Genomic DNA, 22,832 nt, shown 5'->3' on the forward strand with positions numbered 1-22,832 from the left:
TCATACTATGTAGATGCTGGAATCATTCTTAAGTGGCCTGACTTGGCAAGGGTTTTTATCGGGTAAGCCACCTAGCTGTCTCCACCTTGTTTTTTGAGACAGTCTTAGCCAGGATGGAGCTTGCTGAGTAGGTTAGGCTGACTTGGGGCCAGTAAACCCTAGAGATCTGTCTGCCTTTCTGTTTTGACTCAGATTTGGAATTACACACACACACTTCCTTATCCAGTTTCTTCTATGGGTGCGGGGATTGAGTTATGTTATTACGCTTATACAGTGAGCGCTTTACTGTGGTTTGGCAGTCTTAGCCTTTTAGATTTTGAGACAAAGTTTTGCTAGGTATCTCATACTGGCTGAGACCTCACTATAGCCTGGACCAGCTTCGAATTCAGTCTTCCTGATGCTCTCTCCTAAATGTTGGCATTGCACTCACTACTATTCATCACCATGCCTGACTTTCCGCCGTACTTAGGAGTATTGAGGCCCTCCTTAAAGTAAAAGTTTTTCATTATTTTCAATACAACATTGTTTCTTACCACCATAAGAAAACACTTGAGGCTTAGTGACTTGATAAAGAAACTTGTTTAGCTCACAGTTTTAGAGGCTAAACGTTCAAACAACAGGACCCCCCCCCCCCATTTCCTTGGTTGTATTACATCATGGCTGAAATGTAAACAGGAAGAAAACATCATGTTTCCAAACGGGAAGTGAGAACATGACTCAGGTTAATTTTTTTGTTTGTTTGTTTTTGTTTTTGTTTTTTTAGAATAATTTGTTTTTACAGTAATTAACTCAGGGTGCTACAAGAACAGCCTTAATCTTTTTTGAAATGATACAACCCATGACCTAGCCAGCTCTTTTTTTTGCCTAACCTCTTAAAGACCTCACCACTTCTGTTGTCACACTGGGTGTTCCCCACGCTTACAACACATGAGTCTTTGGGGTCAAATTGCATCTAAACCATGTTAGTTTTTTTTTTTTGTTTCTTATTTTTTCTTTTTCTTTTTTCTTTCTTTGGTTTTTCAAGACAGGATTTTTCTGCGTGGCCCTGTGTGACCTCCTGAACTTGCTTTGTAGACCAGGTTGGCCTTCAACCCACAGAGATTTGCCTACCTCTACCTCCCAAGTACTGGGACTAAATATGTGTGCCGTCATGCCCAGGTTGTTGTTTATATTCTAATCTTTCTTTTACATTCGTGTGATTCTTGGCTCCTGCATATTATCACCAATAAATTACAGTTTTATTCCTGTAAACTTTGTGAAAAAGAAACTAACTTATTTCAACTGTTGCCTTGGTCTGTTGACAGTCTGAAGATGATGAGAAGCTGAAAAAAAGGAAGGAGAGATTTGGGATTGTGACAAGTTCAGCTGGAACTGGAACCACAGAGGATACAGAGGTGAACTATATTTAGAATGCTTCATGGAGCTAGTAATAAAATCAAACAAACAAACAAAAAAAACACCAGAAGTGTTTATGTGTAAGCACACACACACATGCACACACATGCCCTCACATGTCAAGGCTTCCGTGTGGAGGTCAGGACAACTCTGGGAAGTCATTCTTGACTTCTGCAGTGAGGCAGGTTATCATTGTTTCTATCATTGTCCATCTGACTTGAGGCTGGCTGGCTTTTTATATGTGTTCTGGAGATTGAGCTCAGTTTGTCAGGCTTGTAGTACTCCTGTCTGTTCTCTTGTTTCCCCTGTCTTTCACAGAGCTCTTAAAAGGAAACAAGGAAAATTATGCTGAATGGAGAGGGAAAAGCACATCTATTTTCATAGCCAGATTTTCTTTCCCTTGTCCTTTGAGAGTTTTATACAATATATTTTGATCATATTCATCACCCATGCCTTCCAGATCTACTCACTGCCACCTCTCTACCCTTTGCCAACATCATATCTTTTTTATTTTATTTTATTTTTAATAAACAAACTCAGAGTCTAATTTGTGTTATTCATATACTCACGACTATCCACTAGAACCCCACGAGCACCCTTAAAGAAAACAGGCTCTTCTTCCTCCAGAAGCCATCAGTTCTCCATACCTCCTCAATTAGGGGTGGTGGCTCTTGAACTTCTTTCCATTCTATGCTGAAATGCTTGACTAGCTTGATTTTGTGCTGGTCTTATGTGGACAACCATAGCTGCCATGAGTTCATAAATACAGCAGTTATGTGTGTCATGTCAAAAAGACTATTCTCCAACCTCTGGCTCTTACAGTCTTTCTGCCCCTCTTCCACAATGGTCCCGAGCTTTGTGGAGGTTTGATATAGATGTCCTGTTTGTGGCTGAGTACTCCATTGACATAGATGTCTGCATTTTGATCAGTTGTGAGTTTAGCATCCCTGTGATGAGGTCTGAAGGTTACACTAATCTATGAGTATGTAAAGAGGGATTTAGAAGGTAATTTGATACTGTGTTCATTTAGCAGGATAATAATAGTAGGTTCATTCTGGAGGTCTGTAGTACTCTGACCATGGGCTCTTGGTCAAATACAGTACCAGGTATGTTTCCTTCTGTGCAGTGGGCTCAGATCCAGTCTGTGGGCTCTTAACCACTCTCTGGCCAAGCCACTCATTTTGGCTTAAGAAGTAGGCTAGGCATAGGCTACTAAGTAAAAAGCCCAGTGTGTTTTGTTTGTTTTTTTATTAAATAAGTTTTTCATACAGTATATTTTGATCGTATTCCTTCCCCTCTCTCAGCTCCTCTCAGATTCTCCCCACCTCCCTACCACTGAACTTTTATGTTCTTTCTCAAAGAAAAAAATTAAAAATAAAACCAATAAGACAAAAAATAACAAACAAACAAAAACCTTGTAGTCTATTTTGTGTTGGGCATCAGTTGAAAATAGCTTCTTTTATTTGGGGGTGGACATGAGACAGGGTTTCTCTGTGCAGCATTGGCTGTCCTGGAACTCTCTCTCTGTAAACCAGCCTCCTGAGTGTTGAGATTACAGGCATGTGCCACCAACTGTCAGGCTGAGATTACATTTGATTAAACATTTCTTCCTCCAAACTCTCCCATATGCCCTCTTCCTACTCCCCTTTAAATTCTTGCCTTCTTTTTTTCACTGATTGTTATTACATGCATATGTGTATATGTACATACATACATATTTCTAAATATAACCTGCATATTTTCAGGGTTGACCGTTTGGCATTGGACAACCAGTTGGTGTGGTATGCTCTTCCCTGAGAAAGACTACCTCTGCCAATACCAGCTTTCCATGTTGCCTATAGTTCTTTGTGTAGAACTCAGGCCTCATGGGCCTTTCCTGGCCCACTTCAGCATGTTCACTGGTGTCCTTGTTCAGCCCAGGTTTGGGCAGTTGTATTGATGAGGTTTTGAAACAGGATCTTCACCCTCATCCCATTTGGCTTTTGTACTTGAAGCAGTTTTCCTGTCTCAGTGTCCTGAATACTAGGACTACAGTCATGGACAGTCATGTTCTGCCTCGGCTTTGTTTTTATTTACGGGGGTGAGTGTTAGCTTCCCATGGAGACCACAACAGAGGTAGAGTTAATGATGGTTATGAGCCACCTGATGCGGGTGCTGGGAATTAAACTTGGGTCTTCTGCAAGAGCAGCAAATACTCTTAACCGCTGAGAGTGTTTCCCCCATCCCAGTCTCTCCTTCTCCTCCCCTTACCAAGGTCTCATTCTGGTAGCTTAGGGTGATTTGGAGCCCCTGTGTAGACCAGCTAACATTGAACTTTCAGTGAATTCTCCCCATCTTATGTGTAGAGACTTAAAAAATTAATTTCTTTACTCAGAATCTTGGAAAGGTTTTTAGTTTTGTTTCATTTGCTTCCCCTGCCCCTCTGTGTGTAGTATCTGTGTTTGTGTTCAGATGTACATACAGAACATAGAGGTTGACATTGGATGTCTTCCTTTCTGTTTTTTGAGATGGCCTCTCACTGAATCTGTAGCTCGCTGGTGGGATAGGCTGGTCAGTGTGCTCCAGGAATCTGTCTGTCTTCCCCCTTATCCAGTGATAGAGTTACAGGCATGTGCCACTGTACTCTGCTTTTATGTGAGTCCTAATGGTTGTTTGTGTTATAAGTATTTTACCAACCAAACCATCTTGCTGTTCCCTAAGTTTCTTTATAAATAAGTACATATGCCATGAAGATGGTAGATCAAGGGCTGGAGAGAGGGTTCAGCAGTTAAGAGCACTTGTTGCTCTTGCAGAGGACCCATGTGCACATGTGGGCACATACATGTATGCATGCAAAACAGTTATACACATAAAATATCTAAAAAATTAAAGTCGGTGTATGCTCTTCACTAGGAAAAGGAACTAACTAAAGCCACCTGTAGACTTTCTGCTACTGAAATAACATACTATCTGTAGTAAGAATCTGCTTGCTTATTGATTAACAAGATGAGCTTCCTTCAGCTCTGATTAGAATTACCCCTCCTTACAGCTGTTATTGAGCAGGGATTGCGCTGAGTGGGTACAGTGGTTTCTCCGGGTTAAAGAGGTGGGGAAATGTGGCTTTGGTTGCAAGTCCTTGTCTATAAGGAAATAGTAGCTTCTGAACCCAAGATGCAGTTTACATGAACCACAAGATTTCTGTCTTATTTCAAGGGATTTTGTCATTAGTCCAAGTAAAATGATCTTGGAGTATATTCGGCTTGAAGGAAGGAGAGAGGGAGGGAAGGAAGGAAGGAAAGATCTGTATTAAATCTGTAATGTGAATTGATGACAGAATCCTTTCTTGTGTTCTGGGGCAGTATTTCAAATGAAGTTAAAGGACACAAGTGTGTTTGACTGATTTTGCTCTTTCCAATACTGCCTTTTTTTTTTTTTTTTTTTTTTTCTCAAGACAGGGTTTCTCTGTGTAGCCTTGGCTGTCCTGGATTTGCTTTGTAGACCAGGCTATCCTCGAACTCAGAGCAATCCACCTGCCTCTGCCTCCCTGAGTGCTGGGATCACATGTGTGCACCACCATGCCCAGCTCAGTACTGCCTTCTTTAAGAGATCCATAATATACATAACTTGTGAGCTTCGTTGTGCTCACCTACGCAATAGTGTTTCCATATGACCCCGGTATTAAGTAGATATCAAAAGTAATTAGAGTATCAGTCATGCTTAGAGGCCTGTATAACACTACTTTACAAGATGGGAGCTGCTAAAAAATAACTGAATACCTGAAGGAATTCAGACATGAGGCTTGATTTAAAAGAGAGAGGAGAGAGAAAAAGGAGAGGAGAGAGCCACCTAATAAGTAAGGATACTTTTTTGCAAACATTCTCCCTTCTCCGCCTTACCTCTTTGTGGACTGGAGACCTCATTCTAACTGCTCTGTGGAGAGTATTGTTTACCCCTTTGTCCTCTGACATCTCCCATCTTCCTAATAATTATAAGGAACATTTTTCACTTTTCTATCATTCTTTTCATCCTCCATTCTCCCTTAACCTTCTTTCCTCCTCACCCTTTGTTTAGCCTTTATGTTATATGTAAGGGTGTGTTTTGACTTCAGTTTCTCACCTTTCTTATAAGTGGAGGGATTCAGGAACAAAGTGTGGCTCTTGTTGGGCCTTTTGACCATTAATGTGGGTTTAGTTTAAAGCTGCCAGGAACTTAATCTGCTATTGTTTTGCAATCTAATTTCTTTTTTCTTGCTTTTTTGTTACAGGCAAAGAAAAGGAAAAGAGCAGAACGTTTTGGGATTGCATAATGAAAAGTTCATGCTCTCTGCCCCATCGTGGTTTCCATTTCTCAAATTCTTCTTGGGTTTATACACACACACACTCACACGCACACCCGTGCGCGCACACATGCACACACAGTTGTCTGCCTCACAGTGAGGAAGCCTGTACCCTAGGTACATCCTTGAATTCCAATAGCAGTTTGATTTCATTGCTGCTCTACATTTAAGGTTGTTGTGGGTTTTTTGTTTTGTTTTGTTTTTAATTATTTTGCTTATTAATAAAAGAAGAAAGAAAAGAAAACGTGTTTCATTAGGTGCTCCTTTTAAATTCCTAGGGCAGACTAGAGCACATAAAGGGAGTATCAATGGCAAATACTAGGGGGAACTAACTGTAATGCCTTTATCCTGTAGAAAAAGAGGTTAAGTCTACCCTGTAAGCCCACTTATTATATTCTTCCTACTCACAGATACGCTTTTATTTTCTCTTTCGTGATGAAGCCATGTGACCGTAAGCCTTTGCTTCAGAGATTGAAGTGGCCCTGAGGCAATGTTGAGAAAGCCAGGGGGAATTCAGGGAGTGTAAAGGATGGATGCATGCTTTGAATGAAGCCTAACTGTACGAAATAGAATCCATTGTAAAAGAGTAATGTTTTCCTTGGGGGCCTGACATGGCCCTGTCTGTTGTAGCAGAAACCACTGTATGGGACATACTTCAAGAAGGTAAAATGGGCTAGTAGAAGTATAGAAATCCAAAACATGACTGTGCGTCAGAGACAGTAAGCATCATTTCCAAGGTCATTGGGACATAAGTGGAACAAGATGCTTCGGTGTTTTGTTTTTTTTTTTTGGTTTTTTTTTTTTTTGTTGTTGTTGTTGTTTGGTTTTGGTTTTGGTTTTTGCTGCCGCTGCATCTTCCCTCCCTTCCCCTATATTGGGATCAAACACAGGGCCTTGCACATTCTGGAAAAGCACATTACTGCTGCACAATGGTCCCGCACACTCTGTGTTAGTGTGTCTTCTTTTACAGTTACAGTAGTGATGTGGCTTAGACAACACTAAAATTCATTGTCCTTTCTGAGTCACCTCCTTAGCAAAGTTTTGGCTCTGTCCAAGCAGACTGTTTGTTTCTCTGTGTAGATCTGAAACCTGACACTTGGCCTTTTGATGTGTTAATATAAGTTCTTTCCTCACATCCCTTTTTCTCCCAGGTTTTGAGACAGGTCTCACTGCCACCTGGCTTGGGGCATGCTGTGTAGCCCAGGAGGCCTTGAATCCTGTCAGCATTGTTCGCCTTCTTAGAGCTGTGATTACAGGCAAGCACCACCACACCTGCCTTGGCTTTCTCGTTTTAATCTTTATATTTCAGTGCCAGTAAATGCTCCCTTGGGAGATTTCTTTGGAAAGGCCATAAAAGTTGCCTTACTTGAATACTGTGAACTGGACCACATGCCTTTAATCCCAACACATGAGAGGCTGAGGCAGGTGTATCTCTTGAGTTTGAGGCCAGCCTGGTCTACAGAGTGAGTTCCAGGATTGTGAAGGCTACACAGAGAAGTGTTGTTTCAAGAAAAAAAAGGAGGGGGTTAGAAAGAAAAAGAAAACTTTGATACCATCATTAAATCTTGTGTTGCTGTGATACAAATCTTTGTCCTTATTTCTACCAAAGCCTAGCTGGCTTTGTGATTAATAGAAAGCTAGCTTTCCTAACATTAAATCTTGTACCATGGAACATGATGTGTGCCTGTTGGCCGTCTTGGGGCATGGGCAGTTTCAAAGTCAGCCAGCTGCTACATAGACTCTGCTTGTGTGAAAGGTGGGGGCCTAAGTTTAGACATTTTAGGAAAGCTTCCATGGAGAACAGATTAAAGGTTGCCTGTTTACTGTGAAATCTGTCTCATCCGAGACTTAATAAAAGAAAAAGTTAGTGTTGTCACCTCCTCAGCCAAATAAATGATGTACTTGGAGTAACTATCTTTTCTGTCTGTCTGCCCCACCACCACCCCTTTTTATATTAGACTGTAACCTCCGGTTACTTTTTTCCAGTATCTTAATCTGAAAACAGTTATAGAGAATTGCTGTTTTATATCAAGAGACAGAATTAGGTTCCATAGGATTTATTTCCCAGGACAGTTATAAGCAAGTAAATATTGAAGGAACAAAGTAGATGCTGATAATAGAATGTTATTATCCCTTAATAGGGGTCCCTTAATGTGGGTTTTGAGAGAAGGTTTCTCTCTGTAGCCCAGGATGTCCTGAACTCCCTATATAGACCAGGCCAGCCTGGAATTCAGAATTTTACCTGCCTCTGCCTCCTGAGTGCTGGGATTAAAGCCCTTTGCTATCACTGTAGGCATTCAGTATGGACTGTATCTCTTTATTCTCCATAACTTTTCAGAGGCATATTCATCTTAACCTTGGACTCCCCAACCCCTCATTTTTGAGATAGTTTCTCACTTTGTAGTCCCAGCTGGTTTTGAATTCATGGCATCCTTCATCATCCTTCTCCGGAGTACTAGGATTTTTAATAGTGATGGGATTACTACCATGCCTGTTGAAATAGGTACTGTGTATAGGCGGTTGGGGGGGGATGTTTTGTTTTGGGGGGTTTTTATGTGTGTGGGTATGTGTGCATGTTGAGGTTAGAGGACCGTATCAGGTCTCTTCCTGCTTGATTACCTTTTAATCTGTTAGACTGAATCTGGAGCTCATAGATGTAGCTAGGGTGGCCGGCCAATAATTCCAGTGACCACCGGTTCTCTGCCTCCCGGTTCTGGAGTTACAGACAAATGCTGCTGGGACATGGCTTTTTATGTGGAACCAAACTCAGTTTCCTTATACTTGAGCAGCAGGCATTTACGAAGACGTCTTCTTAGCCCCGGGTGGTAATCATTGTTTTTACTCAGTTTGCTGTACCCAGCTCTTTCAAAACCAAACAAAAAAACAAGATCTGATTTTGTATTCCTGGACTGCCTCAAAACTCAAGAGAGCTACCTGCCTTTGTCTGCCTATTGAGTGCTGAGATTAAAGTGGACCTCAGTGCTCAGCTTTTTCCAAATCTCTTATAGTGCTTTTCAAGTGTGTAGGGTTTTTTTCTTTTAAATAGTCCTTTGTTCCATCTCTCCAGTTGTTCATATATTGGTCAGAAGATTCTCCTAACTTCTAAGCCTGAATACTCTTCTGTCTCATTGTAGTCACTCCACACAGTGAGCGTGAACAGTACAGAATGCCTACATGTTTCTACTAATTTAGTCTCTAAAACCTAAGTTCATTTTGTTTGGCCAGGCAGACATTGAGACTTAGAATTCTCTCTCTGGGCCTCGTGGTGCCAGCATTCAAGAGGGAGAGGCAGGTGTATCTCTGTGAGTTCCAGGACAGCCAAGGCTACACAGAGAAATCCTGTCTCAAAAACAAACTCTTCGGTTATCACGCAGTCTTATTGTAGTTGATGCAGCATTGGTATTCCTTAGAATTTCTTAAGGGAGTCTGGTCTGAGCAAGGTACTGTGAGAATTACATTCCTTAGCCATAAATCTCCTTTTTATAGTTCTCTAGGACTATTTTTTTTTCCCTCTATCACCCTAAAGTGCTTTTTTGCTCTGCCAGCTCAGAACTGCTGAAGTAGAAGGCTAGAAGTGTCTAGGGGTGAAGAAAGGTCTAAGAGTAGAATTTCTTGTTTGAGTCTTTAAGACTTGTTAAGTCTGACATGAAATAGGAGGAGGGAATTCAGATAGCAGAGGCAGGATAACTTTTTCTGAACTACTTATGAGGCCTCTGATAAACAGTGACACTTAATGTCTGATTATTAATCCCTCCAAAGTCTAACCTTTTTTTTTTTTTTTTTAATTTATTTCTCTTTTTGAGGTTTCTTGTAGCCAGACTCAAATTGAACTCTAGCTGAGGGTGACCTTAAATTTCTGGATCTTCCTGTTTATGCCTCCCTAGTGCTGGGATTACTAACCCATGCCCACAATCCTGGTTTTATGTAGTGCTGGGCAGGAACTTCATTTATGCTACTCTATCACCCTCTATCCCCATCTCTAACCTCTATTTTGTTTTTCCCTTCAAAGACATTGGAAAAGGTTTCATACCCTACCAGCCCTTTGAATCCAAGTTGTTTCTCAACTTTATCACTTTGTGTTATTCCTGAATTTAGTTTTCCTTAACAGATTAAATTAGATTAAAACATAATATGTTAACTACCCAGGTTTGGCTTCTTGTTCTACCTCACTACTTCTGAATCCTGACTGGGCAAATTACTTAGTTGCTCTGCGACACCTTCCAAACTTCTATCAATAGAAGCCTATTGTGAGGGTTGCTTGAGAACTGAACGATACATGCACCGAGCACACATTCCTAATGTAGTTTGCATAGTAGTCTTTGCGGGAGTATTAACTCTCAAGTCTGCCAAACTAACACTGAGATCTAAGTGGGAACACACCCCCTACCCTGCACTCCCACAAGTCGGTTCCAGGGGATGGGCATGTGGTGGTGGGGTGGACTAATCTGGGCCTTTGATAATACAAATGCACCTGTTTATGCAGTTGGACTTTTTTTTTTTTGGTGGGGGTGGGGGATAAGACTGAGAAGAGGTCCAGGCCCCCTTTCCTCTCATTAGCAAGAAAGCTTCGATGGAACTAATGGGACATTGAATCCTGTGACTGAAGCAAGATTCTGACACCCTGACTCTTAATGCCTTGGGAACTGTGCTGTGGCCATGTGGGGGCGGTTTTTTGTTTTTATTTTTATAGTGGGCTAAAAGTCTGGAATACTTAACCACAATAGGGAGCTGCCAGTTTGATTTTGGTAATACTGTTGAGGCAGCCAGGATTAGAGTACTGTAAAATAAAAGACTTGCTGGATCATTTCAATTTCTAGGTTTTTCATTTTGTAGAGCTACATGTTTTCGTAGTCTTTGGGAATACCCAGCTCTGTGAAGAATTCTAAGCCCTCTTGCTGTCCCAGCCCCTGTCAGTGTTACAGCTCCACGTCCCTCCCAGACATCAGCTCCCATGCCCTCAGTGTTCCCTCCTTTGTTCTTCCATCTTCTCGGTCCTTTTACTCTTTAAGGTTCTTCTCTTAACAGCCTCTTCAGTTCTTGGTCTCCTGGGTATAAGTGTGACACTCAATCAGGGAGAAGAGCTCATCACTGAATTCTAAACTCTTTGACTGCTTTTATTTTTCTTTTTTCAGGTTCAAGTGCTGGATTGTGTCATGTGACTGTCCCAAAACTCAGAGCACCCTTTGGCCATCTTTGCCCTCTGTCACATAACTTGAAAACTGACTGATGGCCTTTTTGCAGTGGTTTCTTTCTGGAAACCTCGATTTCATTGAAGAAGTCCTTTCCTGGCATTCCAATGCCCCTGGCAGCCCATACTCCTCAAACACCCTTAACAAACAAAGGCAATCACACACATGATGTAACAAATACACAAAGTAAAGAATTACACTAATAATGATATGTTCAGAGGACCACTGGCCAGTCCACACAGGTAAGGTGTGGGAAGAGGTGCCAGCTCCCACTGAGTGCTAGGCCATGTCCTCAAGCCTCTTAGGAGATAGAAAAGACCAGAAAACTGAGGCTTGACTCAGGTTTGTATTTGTAAGACAGCGTCTTTCCCCTGGAAAGGTATTTACTTGGTGGTAATAAAGAGGCAATAATTGAAGTTAATGCCCCAGCTCTCTAAACTATAGAGAAGTTTACCTGGTATCTAATTGTCCAACCCTTACCTTTTCCAAGATCAAGAAGCATTTGACCTTGGAGGAAAGCATCCTCTCTGCTTTTCTATTCCACTCCTGCACCAAGGAAATATGATTGGTGTTGATGGTCAAATGTGTCTTGTTCTTTAAGATGGGGTGGGGGAAAAAGGGTGAACTGCCAGAGAGGAGAGGCTTGGGACTAACAGCTGCTACATGGGGAGTGAGTTGGAAGGCTTAAGACCCCTGTCCGTCCTCCTGGAGACACCTTACCTCTTTTTCTCAGTATGAGAATAGGAGTTAGGTGGTGAGGATAGTCACATAACTTTGTCCTTTCTATGATCTGGCCAAAGTGAGAGAAGCATGCTTAGACATACAAACCTTCCCGGCCAGGCGTCAGTCCAGTACTGTTTCTACCAGAACTATAGCTGTATTAGTGATCATTTTGCTGTAATCTCCCCTTTTTCCTCCCCCTCCCCCCCATCCTCTTTAAGACTCTTGTCTAGAGCCAAGAGGCCACTCTTGAGGTATGGTTAGGGTGTGGAGATTTTCAGCTCCTTGGCTTCAGGCATTGTCCAGCTGAGAGGCAGAGGGGTACTTGTACTCTGAAGCCTGTGACTCCTGTTAGCCTCACATCTCTTCACCACCGTTGTGGTGCCCTGGTTATCTAGTCCCACAGCGAGAGGTATTTTATGTCCATAAAGTGCCCGTGGTAAGTGCTCAGAATTCATCTCTTGGCTGTGGCGGGTGCTGCTGTTTCTCAATCCATCAAGGGGAAGAAACTGAGGCACAGTGAGTTCAGAGGAGGGTGGGTCAGGGTTATGGGAGGAACGAATGGGCCCAGTTAGTGACTTGAAGTGGCAACTAGTCTCTTGCCTGCTTCCTAAGCCTTCCAAACCAGAGTCTCCATCCTCTCCCATCCTCTGCTGTAACTGGCCCTGTCACATGTCTTTCCCTATAGTACTGTCTTCTCCCTGCTGCCAGATACTGCTATATTCAAAAAATAAAAGATAAGAATTATAGACACTCTGCTCCCTTGTTCTTCCTTCCACCTGAGCTTTGGGTTAGGGGGACTAAAATGCCCCCCTTCAGAATCCCTTCCACCTTGGTCTGCTGGCTGTATTCCCTAGCCTAGAGCAGTGATTTGGATTCAGATGCCCTGTAACCTTCAGCCTCTACTATTTTCTTGACCCTTAACCCTTCCCAGTCCTGGGAACTCTGGGATTTCTACTTTTTATTGACCTGAAGATAGAGGCTGAGAGTGGGGCATTCCACAGGCTCTTTGGTCTCTTGGCCGAGGGGATTTGGGATAAGCAGGCTGTACCCTTTGGCTAAATAATGCCATGAATAAGGTAGGCCTGAGGGGTAGTTTAGTAGCTCATATATCCTGGATGTTGAGGTCCCCTCACCCCCAGCTCTTAAGTCTGAACTTCTTTCTGTTTCCGTGATCACTTAGTTCAACCCGTTTGGCTCAAGAAGGTTGGTTAGGGTGATTGTGAGTTAGAAACTGCCATGTGTCACCCCTCTTGCCCTTTACTCCCATTCCCAACCCTGGAGGCTTAATACAAGTGCTTAAGTAGGTTGGTATTGGGGGAAAAGCGGGGTATGGGGAATAAGGGACCAGTGGGCACAGCGGGCAGGGTCCCTCCCATTCCAGTAAAGCCAAATACCAAAAAATGAAAAGTCACAATAAATAAATAAATTAAAAAAAAAAAACCCAGGTCCTTACTTTGCCCCATCCTCATGCCACTTTTGGCTACTCTGGAAGGAGAAAGGGAAGAAGCTAAGAATGGACTTTTGATTTACCCCTACTGAGTTGTCAGGGGAACTCCGCAAACTATTCCAAGCCTCTCACCTTGCTGGTGGAAAAGCAAAGGCTTGGGGCAGGGCTTTCATTTTACTCCCATTTCGGTCTCTCTCCTTAGGTGCCTTTGCCTAGTCCCTAATCCTTGTGCCTCTATTCCTTTGCCTTCTCAGTGTTGCTGTTTGTTCCTCTGTCTCTATCCTTCCATCTTCTTCCTCTGTCTCTACATCTGTCTTCTTGCCGAACCTTCTCACTTGCAAATCTCAGATACATTCCACCCTGACTGCCCTTCCTTTCTCCCAACCCCTCACCACTCCATCCCCACTTGCCTCCCTCTGTTGTATTGCACACTGCTTGGTCAGGGAACAAGGTGTGATGTTCATGGAAAGAGGTGGGGGGTGCTTCTAGGGCTTGGGGAATGGGGACCAGGGCTGGGGTTCTTAGGGTAGGGTCTATGAGGGAGGCATCCACTGTAGCCCACACCTTAGGAGCAGCCACATCGATCCACCACCATGCCAGGGATCTTGCCGTAGATAATCTGCTGCTTGTCATTGAAGTAGAGCATGTTGATTGGGGACATCTTGGTAGGGGTGCAGCAGGGCCCAGCAGAGCCTCTTGGATTGGCCTGTTGCACCAAGTGGGTGTGTGGATACTTTTGCATGAACATGTACTCGCACTGGCCGGAGCAGTAGTTGGCCTTGTAGCGCTTAGGCGCGATGATCCAGTCCCAGCCAAAAGCCTCAAAGTCCACTGTGAGAGGGTATCGGCAGCAGCGGGACTCACTTGAGTGCTCATCGCAGTCTAGGCCTAGGTTCCGCCGGGACCTTTTTGTGTTCTCTAGGACTCGAAGCTCCATGAAAGGATGCTGAGGGTCAGGGAGAGGGGAAAGAGATGTGACATAGCCCTGAACAGTTTCTCTTACCTCTTACTTTCCTACCTGCATCTCAATAGGAGCATCAGACCAGAAACCACTGACATCTTCCCTAGTTCACTGCTCCCACCCACAGACCTTCTCCACACTTCTCTTGCCATCTAGCTGTCTCTTCTGTTCACTTTCCCTAATTCTTCCTTTTCTGGCAATGTGCTTCATCAGATTCTTGGCCAAGGGCCTCATCAAGGGCCAGGTTCTTTGTTTTTGTTTTGAGACAGGATCTCATCTAGCTCAGGCTGACCTCAAATTTGGCAACTAACAGAAAATGGTCTAGCACTCCTGATCCTCCTGTCCGGCCTCCCTAGTGCTAGGATTAGATAACACCACGCCCAGATAAGGGTCAGTTTTGTGTTCCCACGGATCTCCCACTAACTGACACCTTAACCCCAAATCCAGTTATAGTTTTCAGCTGTTATCTGGCTTGAATCCCTGAAAAGTGATAGTTGCCACCCCACCTCCTCTGGAATTAGCTCCTGGCCCCAACCTCCACATTCCTGATCTACTCTTTCTAACCCCATCTCCTGGGGACAGGCTACATATATCCACCACCACTTCAGGCCCCCTGCTCACCAGCCCCTCAGCTCCTGGCCCCAGGGAGGTGACAGCCAGGTCTGTGCCACTGGGATCAAAGGCGTTGATCTCGATGCCCCAGTTGCTCTGTGGCTGGCGAAACCAGCTGTGCAGCACTTGCTTGAAGTCGATGCTCTGCCAGTGGCCGGACCGTGAGTGTAGCTCAATCTTTAGTGAACGGATACGAATGTGGCGCCGGCCTCCACCCCCTCCCCCTGCGGTCCCTTCCCCAGTTAGGGGTTTCAGTCGCAAGATCTGCAGGTAGACTGTGGCTGGGCGGGGCACAGGCCGAAGGTACACCCACAGCTGGGCCTTCAGTACCTTTGTGAACATCACCTTGGGGCTGAAGTGGAAATGGCAACAGAGAGGGCTGCCATCTGTCTGCACTGCAGGGTCCGCTGATAAGAGAGAAGGGGGCACAACATCAGCAAAGGGTGTTTGTGGAGGGGTTCAGCAGCCTCGGGTGGCTGTAGCAGATTCTTCTCAGCCTGTTTTCCAATTCTTCTTTACCCTTCTCCTGTGTCTATCTTGTTGGCTATGTCTGGTACCTAAAACTGTCTTATCACTAGGAAGATAAATTTGTTAGACTTAACTGCTCTATACCCATTCCCTATACCATTTCTCCTAACAAAATGGATCCATCCACCAAATTACCTGCTAAGATAGTTACGGAATCTTCTCTGTCTGGGGCCTTCTGTGCCTCCAGCACTTCTCAGCTGGTCTCCAGCTTTGTCTGAATCTTCACAGAAGCTTCTATGTTCTTCATAGAAGCTATACCTCTTACTATACCTGCTGTCCTCAAGTTACCTTACCCCATTTCTGCCCTGGTTTATCTAGTGAGCAGGAGGAGCCTGGCAGCCTACTCCCCCCCCCAAAAAAAAAAAAAAAAAAAAACCAAAGGAGGCATCAGAGGAAGTAACCCAGGGTCCAGAGAGATGGATTTATAAAGCAGATCAGATCTAGGCCCCTTATTCCCAGTAGCACATCCTTCAGAATGGAACCACCAAGCATTTCCCATGTTTCTGGTTCCCCATTCCTCTCCCTAAGAACAAGCGTTCTCTGCTGATTCCTCATTGCCAGTGGACACACCAGCCTTCCAGGAAGGAAAAACTTGAAGTCTCCTATTTGTCCAGAGTATTAGAAATAATATTCAACACACTGGTAGCCATCTTTTCCCCTTGAGCTTCCTCTGCTCAATGCAGTGCCTCTAACTCTTTACAAAGGTGTAACATTACAACTTAAAGATCTTAAAGAGTCTCAAGGAAGGTTCTCAATGTATTCCTTTGCTTCTCTTAGTTTTTCTTAAGCTCTTCTCAGCCTATGTTGTTTTGAGACAGGATTTTGTTATGTGTCCTTGACTGTCCTGGAAGCTACTAAGTAGCCCATGCTGACCTCAGCTCACAGCAGTCCTTTCTCGTCTTCCCAGGTGTCGAGATTACAGCATGTGCCACTACGCCCAGCTTCTCCTATCCTAAGTGGGTTAGAGATGCCTCCACCATGAGTCCATTCTTAGGTGTGTCCATTCTTACCCTAGATAGAAAGACTCTGAACTGAGGTTGTTCCAGAGCCATGTGAGTATGGATGAAGTCTAGGCCCTTGCCTGTCACAACCAAGCATTAGCATCTACATAGTCATGGAGAACCTGACATCTGTTGTCTCTGCTTAGCTCTCTCTCACCCCAGGAGGAGACTCTGCAAATGTGTCCAGGAAGAAAGTACATAGTGACTATCCTCAAAACACAGCACACCATGTCCTGCGGCATCTTTCCCTTTGTGCTCCCAAGATCCCATTGTTCTCACAGTTCTCCCGTAAGGTTCAGTGGGGTGAGGAGTGGAGGCAGGAAAGACACTACTGAGATCAGAAGTGACAATAATTCAGTTGCATACCATGTCTAATAGCTAGCCTGTAGTATATACAAGCATTGCCAGGGAGCAAACCTTGGGCCTCGCAGCTGTTAGGAAAGTTCTCTACCACTGAGCTACATTCCCATTCTACTTGAGACAGGGTTACCCAGGCCGGCCTTGTGCTCTATACCTCAGGCAGGCTTTGAATCTCAGAAACTCCTGCCTCCGCCTCCTGAGTAGCTAGCATTACATGCTGGTACTACCAGGTCCAGCTAGAATTATCTGTTTCTTGCCATTAGGTACTTATCTCTTTGATGGTTGATGTCTTGAGAATGTATTTTATCACCATTGTAATTTCTGTGCCTCCCATAATGTCAAGCAGTAAATATATGTTGAATGGCAGGTTCTTCCTAGACTCTTCCGGAAGGACCCAAAGTAGTTTAACCATGTTGGTATCTGACCCACTGTGCTTCACAGTGTGGTACAGATAATGCTGTGCATTACATAATGTGAAAAATAATAGCTTCTCAATAAATGTTCATTTTATAAACTAAACATCCCACTTAAAGCTGAGACAGAGTAATGGGATATGCCTCTTAAGTCTGGCTCCTTTGGACAAGGGTTCCTCTAACTCTACTGCAGGGAATGTTTCTTGGGGACAAGATGTAGGGAAAGGAAAGAGGTTAGAGGAGACCAGCAAAGCCACTGGACAAGTAGATTGAAGTAAGGGGAGAAAATGATTGGGAAATGGAGAACACTGGGTAGGCTGGAGTGGAGTGGGCAGGGTTAAGAGGGCAAAGGTAGGACAAAGTCAACCCTAGTGGGATAAAGACGAGACGATAAGGTGCAGAAGAAGGAACAAAGAAGCAGGTAAAGCTATGGAGCTCTGGTAGGGAGGGGCAGGGGCCACATCTGTGCTGGATTGATTTGGTTGGTGGCAGGCAGCAGGTCAGGTTTAGTAGGCGGTGCTGGTGGGGGAGAGAGGTCATTGCACTATTTCCAGCAAAGGCCCAACCCCCTCTCTGCTTACAGCCTCCACCCCATCACACACCCTCTCCTAACTCAGGCTGGATGGCCCAGGGGCAGGAGGTTGGGTGAGAGGGCAGGGGCCTCTTAGTGTGCACAGGAGTGACAAACTGAGGGGCTGGGCTTGGCTCCCAGAAGAGCAGGGGGCTGGGTTCCCAGGGATGAAGGCTGGGGTGGGAGAGTGAGAGGGTAGAGGGAACTAGGGCAGGCCCAACAGCCTAGGAAAGGTGGGGGCTGGGGTCGGGTTGGCTGGGGGAGGGGAGGCAGGGGGAGGGGAGCAGAGGCCATCTCTGCTGACAAACACCTCCCCCGATTAGCAGAGCACAAGTCTCTTATTAAAGCCGGTCCCTGGGGATTAGACTATAAAAGTCTCTTTTTCCTTTTCCCCTCTCTCCCTCCCTCCCCTCCCCTCTACTCCCCCTCCCTCTCTTAAGGTCGCAGTTAGACTCTTAAAGGGGAAGTACAATACCTGGTTTGAAACCCAGTTCCTGGGTTACCCAAGTCCTGGAGTGGCACTAAAATGGAAGTTAGGGTGAGACCCAGCCTCCTCTCCTGGTACATTCCCACCCTCAGGCCTAACTTCAACTGCCCAGTCCGTGCATTCAGAGTGCCTTCACTTCCTGCTGCTCCCCACTACCAGAGTTAATTCTGGGCTCAAGCCTTCTGGTTAAGGGAGGCTAGGGATAGTGAAGGGCAACCGGAAGCCTACAGCGGGGTTACTCGCCCGGGAAATAAACACTTGCCTCACACAGACCAAACGATCTTTCCTCTATATATCCTTCCTCTTCCAGAAATGTTTAGGTTGTTCATAATTTCTCTACAACTGTTTTCTAGACTTCTTTCCCCATCAACCTTTCCCCTCAGCCAACCTCTGACTGACCCTGGTTTCCAAAAGCATAAGGGAGACTGAGAACCCCATATCACATCTCCATGCCTACACACGCACACGCCCGCGCGCACACACACACAGTTTCCTAGTTCTTTGGAGTTTTCTTTACAACCCTAAGTTGAATTCTGCAGAAACTGGGTGGCAGTGCCAGGCACTCAGCCTTCCAGATGCACACCTGGGTTTCTGTACCTCTCCCATGGGGGTGGGCCACTAGGATTTCCCACAGCCCCCAGCTTTTTATGACCCATCTGCCAATAAACCAGTCTACCCCCCCCACTTCTGTTTAGAGCCATAAAACCAAAGGAGGGGGCTTGCCAAACCACTAGGGAATAGTGAAAGCCTGGTTCCCTGGAGTTGGGGGGGGGGGGTAACGACAGTCGGTGGGGGAAGGGGAAGGGGAGTCACCTGACCCTAGGGAGAGCAGGCAGTGGGGGCGGTAGTATTGGCCTGGATTTTCCAGGCCATAAAATTTCAAAGCAATTCATGTCTATCAGTGTTCATCCTCCGTTTGGCCAGGGGCTCGGATGCCTGGGTTCTCCCATCCCCCTCATCTAGTTCTTTCTCCCCGGGTCTTCTCTGGCTCCAGCTGTGGGTAGGACAGGGGATAGGAACAGAACACTAAGGTGAGAGTAACCAAATGATACTCGTTAAGTCGTAAGCACAGTGGAGTTGAGTTATCCGAGCTCGTTCCGTAACAGGAAGGACCCGCTCATCTAGGTCTTGGGGGGATACCCAGCCTGAGATCAGGTGCAGGAGAGAAAAGTGTCAGCCAGCTGGGCTGCTGAGAGGGACACCCGGGTTGGCTTCTATGCTTGTGGGCTTCTCCGCAGCCTCGTGGGCACCTTTTGGAGCAGGGGGCAGGGAGTCGGTGCTGGTGCCGGGGCAGTGGGAAGATGGCATTGCGGCCCAGCTGGGACTGCGCGGGTCACGGAAGCTCCCCATCTACGATTCAGGAGAGTCGCTGCTGGGTGCCAGTTTCTAGGACTACTTCAGCTTGGATCTTTTTGCACAAGAGGTGGGAAGCAGTATCTCATAATCTCCCCGGTTTGCCCCCTCCCCCAACGCGTTATCTTCCCCCCACCCCCGACGGGGCGTGCACTCAACTCCACTGCCCATCTTCACCGCTCAAAAAAGTTGTGTGGAGTGGCCCGGCTCCCCAATCCGTCAAGTTTTCGCAGAAAGGGCTGCCGAGTCCTTCCCGAGACTGCACCGCGCGCACCCCGCAGCCCACTTACTCTCCTGGGCCATGCTTATGACCGTTTCGGTGGTGGCGTGGTACTCGTCGTCCTCCAAGAAGTCCTCGGGCTGCAGCGCGTCGCCCTGGAAGTCGTGCAGATCCAGGATCTGCTGCAGCGGCGGCGCCTTAGGCAGCAGCTGCTTCACCACCTCCCGGCTGATGTTGGGCGCCTCCTTGAGCCGCAGTTTGCTCAGGATCTGCGACTTGATGCTCTCCAGGCGCAGCTCGCGGCTGTGCTGCCGCCACACGCACACGGGGCAGCCGTCCGGCTCCGGCGCCGCGGACGCGGCCGGCCGGCTGGAGCGCTCCCCCCCGACCCCGGCCGCCGCCGCCGCCGCCGCCGCCGCCGCCGCGGGGCCCTCGGCCGCCTCCCCCCGGGGCCGCAGCTCCAGGGCGAGGAGCAGGAAGCCCAGCAGCAGCGGGGCCGCGAGCACCATGCTGCAGGGGAGGGGAGGAGGACTGGGGGGCGGGGACGCTGGAGTCCCGCGGGGAGGGGGCGGAGGGAAGAGGGAGGAGGAGGGGGTCCCGGCGGCGCGGGATTGGGGGGCTGCCCGGCCGAGGGGGGGCCGGGGGCCGGGGGCGGCGGGCGCACGGGCGGGGCGGGCGGGCGGCCGGGGCGGGCGGCTGGGGGGGCCCGAGCCCGGGCCGGGCTCTTTATAGCCCCGGCCCCCGTGTCGTCAGCGGCCGCGATTGGCTGCGGAGCCAACAAAAGAGGTAGCGCTGTCAGCCGAGGCGAGAGAGGGAGCCGGAGAGAGCCGAGGAAAAGAGAGAGAGAGGGAGGGAGCGAGGGAGCACGGGCCCAGAGAAAGATGAAGAGACCGAGAGATGAGGGGGAGGGGGAGGCCGGGAGGGACCGAGCCAGAGACCGGGGACAGACGGAGCGATGGGTAGGGGTTGGGGGTTGGGGAAGAGGCAGATCCAAAGAGACCCAGATAGGAAAGGAAGAGGGAGAGACAAAAGAGAGAAGTCACAGAAGAGAGAGACTTGGCTGGAGAGCTAGAGCAGAGACGAACAACGACCCGAAAAACTAGTGGGACAGTCAGAGTGGAGAGAGTCCAGACAAAGCCCGCAAAGAGGGGCGGCTAACCGAATCCTCCAGAGCGGAACAGGAGGGAGCAGGAGAGGTGGGCAAGGGAACTGAAGGGACAGAGGCTCAGTGCCCAGGGAAAGGAGATGTGGAGACAGAGGACACCTTGGAGGGAGCTCCGGAGGAGGCAGGTGCAGAGAAAGGATCGCGAGGAGTTACAGAGCCAAGTCAGCCGTGGTGGGAGTGGATAGAGACACCGGGGAGGAGGTGGAGAAGTGAAGAATGGCCACAGCTACCAGAGGTAGCCCAGGATGCTGAAAGGCGCCCTAAAGCGAACCATCAGGCTGACTTTTCACAGGGCTCAAGGACGTCAAGAGAGGAAGAGGCCAGGAACAAGCTGAGAAGTTGGGGAGGTGATGACAAGAAAACTAACTGGAAGGACCGTGAGCTTGAAATTGAGGTTTAATGGAACAAAAGGCTAGAAAGGGTGGGAGACATGAGGGGAAGGGCAAGATGAGGTGGGACTTAAACGTGGTGTCTGGTAAGGAATCTCCCCTCCTCTGGGTTCCTAGCTATGCCTTTGTGTTTGTAGGCTCTTACACGTCTGAGAAAGAGCTTGAAGTTTTAGGTATAAGTGTGGGAGCAGCGTCTTTACTCAGATACCCAATGCGGAGACAGCTGCAACAGGAGAACTCAGGAGTGGGACCAGCCTTGGTATTCAGGTGTGACCCCTAGCAGAGCCAGACAGCAAAGGAGTATGCGAGGAAGAATGCCAATGCTAAAATAGCTTGGAGGTCTGCAACCACTACTGCTGGTGATTTCTTCTCTGGCCTCCGTTCTCTGTCTCCCTCCTTCTCCGCCTCCCCTTAAGCCCTTTTCACTCCTTTTCCCTAGTCTCCTTTCTTTCTTTGAGACAGGGTCTCAAATACATTCCAGGCTGACCTCAAACCCAGCTATCCTCCAGAGAGTTCTTTGCCTGGACGAGTTTGCCTGGAGCTCCCTTGGCAAAACTGAAAATGTTCTGTCATTCACAAAACGTTCACCGTACAAAATGAATAAACTCCTGTCGGAAGGACCTGTCTCAAAAAAATTAGAGAAATGTAAAATGTATAAACTTCACTACTGGGATTCTTGGACCAAGAACAGGGTTTTCCTGTTTCCTCTCTGAAATTAAAACTTAATAATGAAATTTCTTAGGCATAAACACAAGAACAGAGTTAGGTTTGGAAACGGGTGGAATGAGGTTACCACTGGGATTCTGCGGTGAGGGGAGAGACAAAGCAGGTAAGAGGCCCTGAATAAATGATCTATTCCCACCGAGGAAAAAGAAACTTAATGAACACAACCTAGAAAAAGTTGGGGTTACTCCCTTGCTTTGGACCGAAACACAGACCTTTCGATATCTTACCAAGTTTTTTTCTCCCTGTGTCTATGTCCTCATCCCTCTTCCCTGTACCTTGACTGGAGAGGTGGGGATGAAAGCAAGGGCCTGTGCAAGCAAGGCAAGCACTCTACGACTGAGCTGTATCTGCAGCCTGAGTCAAGTTTCTTTATCTAGAAATGGAGATCACAATTCCTACCTTCAGCCAGTTGTGCAGATCATCTAGGAGTCAATCAGTAGAGGCGGGGAATAGTGGGCTTCCAGTTCACGGTTCTCCTTTCTTTCTGATCCCTCAGAGCCCTGATTGCTTTTGCCTCATATTCTGCTGCACCCGACTTTTCAAACATATTTCTCTGATAGCATTGTCTCCAGGAAACCAACAAAACTGCAGACAAGCCAGGCTTAGTGGAGCACGCCTTTAATCCCAGAGCACCAGAGGCAGAGACAAGCCTGGTCCACACAGAGGGCTCTGGGACTGCCCGGGAGACCCTGTCACACACAAACAAAAACACAGCCTGAAAACACCTTGAGAAACAGAAATAGTGCTGCTTCTTTGGAGAATGGACAGCTTCCCATTCCTCAACAAATATATCTGGAGGAAGGCACAATGGTAAAGGAGATAAATGCACCTATGTCTAATAGGTGCCTGGTGTCCGCTGGTGCTCCAGGTCAGAGGAGCTGAGGCACCTCAGACACCACAGAGTCCTCTCGCCTCAGATGCACCCTATCCTGCAGGCTTCACTTAAGGGATGGGAGTCACCCGGACTACACAGCTGG

At 46.9% G+C, this 22,832-nt stretch overlaps 2 protein-coding genes across 4 annotated transcripts in view; one reads left to right on the forward strand and one right to left on the reverse strand.

Moving 5' to 3' along the window:
• Positions 1–5,954, forward strand: part of Sarnp (SAP domain containing ribonucleoprotein) — a 55,803-nt gene extending 49,849 nt beyond the window's left edge. For all 3 annotated transcript variants that reach the window (XM_021656896.2, XM_060371766.1, XM_060371767.1), the window contains 2 exons: positions 1,305–1,394; positions 5,639–5,954. In XM_021656896.2, coding sequence (XP_021512571.1) covers positions 1,305–1,394; positions 5,639–5,680 — 132 coding nt within the window. In that variant the 3' untranslated portion in view covers positions 5,681–5,954. The remainder of the gene's footprint in view (positions 1–1,304; positions 1,395–5,638) is intronic.
• A 3,522-nt stretch (positions 5,955–9,476) lies between these two features.
• Positions 9,477–20,256, reverse strand: Gdf11 (growth differentiation factor 11). Its single transcript, XM_021656899.2, has 3 exons — positions 19,646–20,256; positions 14,652–15,049; positions 9,477–14,015 (listed from the first exon to the last, which is right to left on the reverse strand). Exons 1-3 carry the CDS (start codon positions 20,082–20,084, stop codon positions 13,635–13,637), a joined length of 1,218 nt encoding a protein of 405 aa, XP_021512574.1. The 5' UTR covers positions 20,085–20,256; the 3' UTR covers positions 9,477–13,634.
• Between the last annotated feature and the right edge of the window lie 2,576 nt (positions 20,257–22,832).

Source organism: Meriones unguiculatus, chromosome 18, assembly GCF_030254825.1.
Source record: "Meriones unguiculatus strain TT.TT164.6M chromosome 18, Bangor_MerUng_6.1, whole genome shotgun sequence".
Lineage (NCBI taxonomy): Eukaryota > Metazoa > Chordata > Mammalia > Rodentia > Muridae > Meriones > Meriones unguiculatus.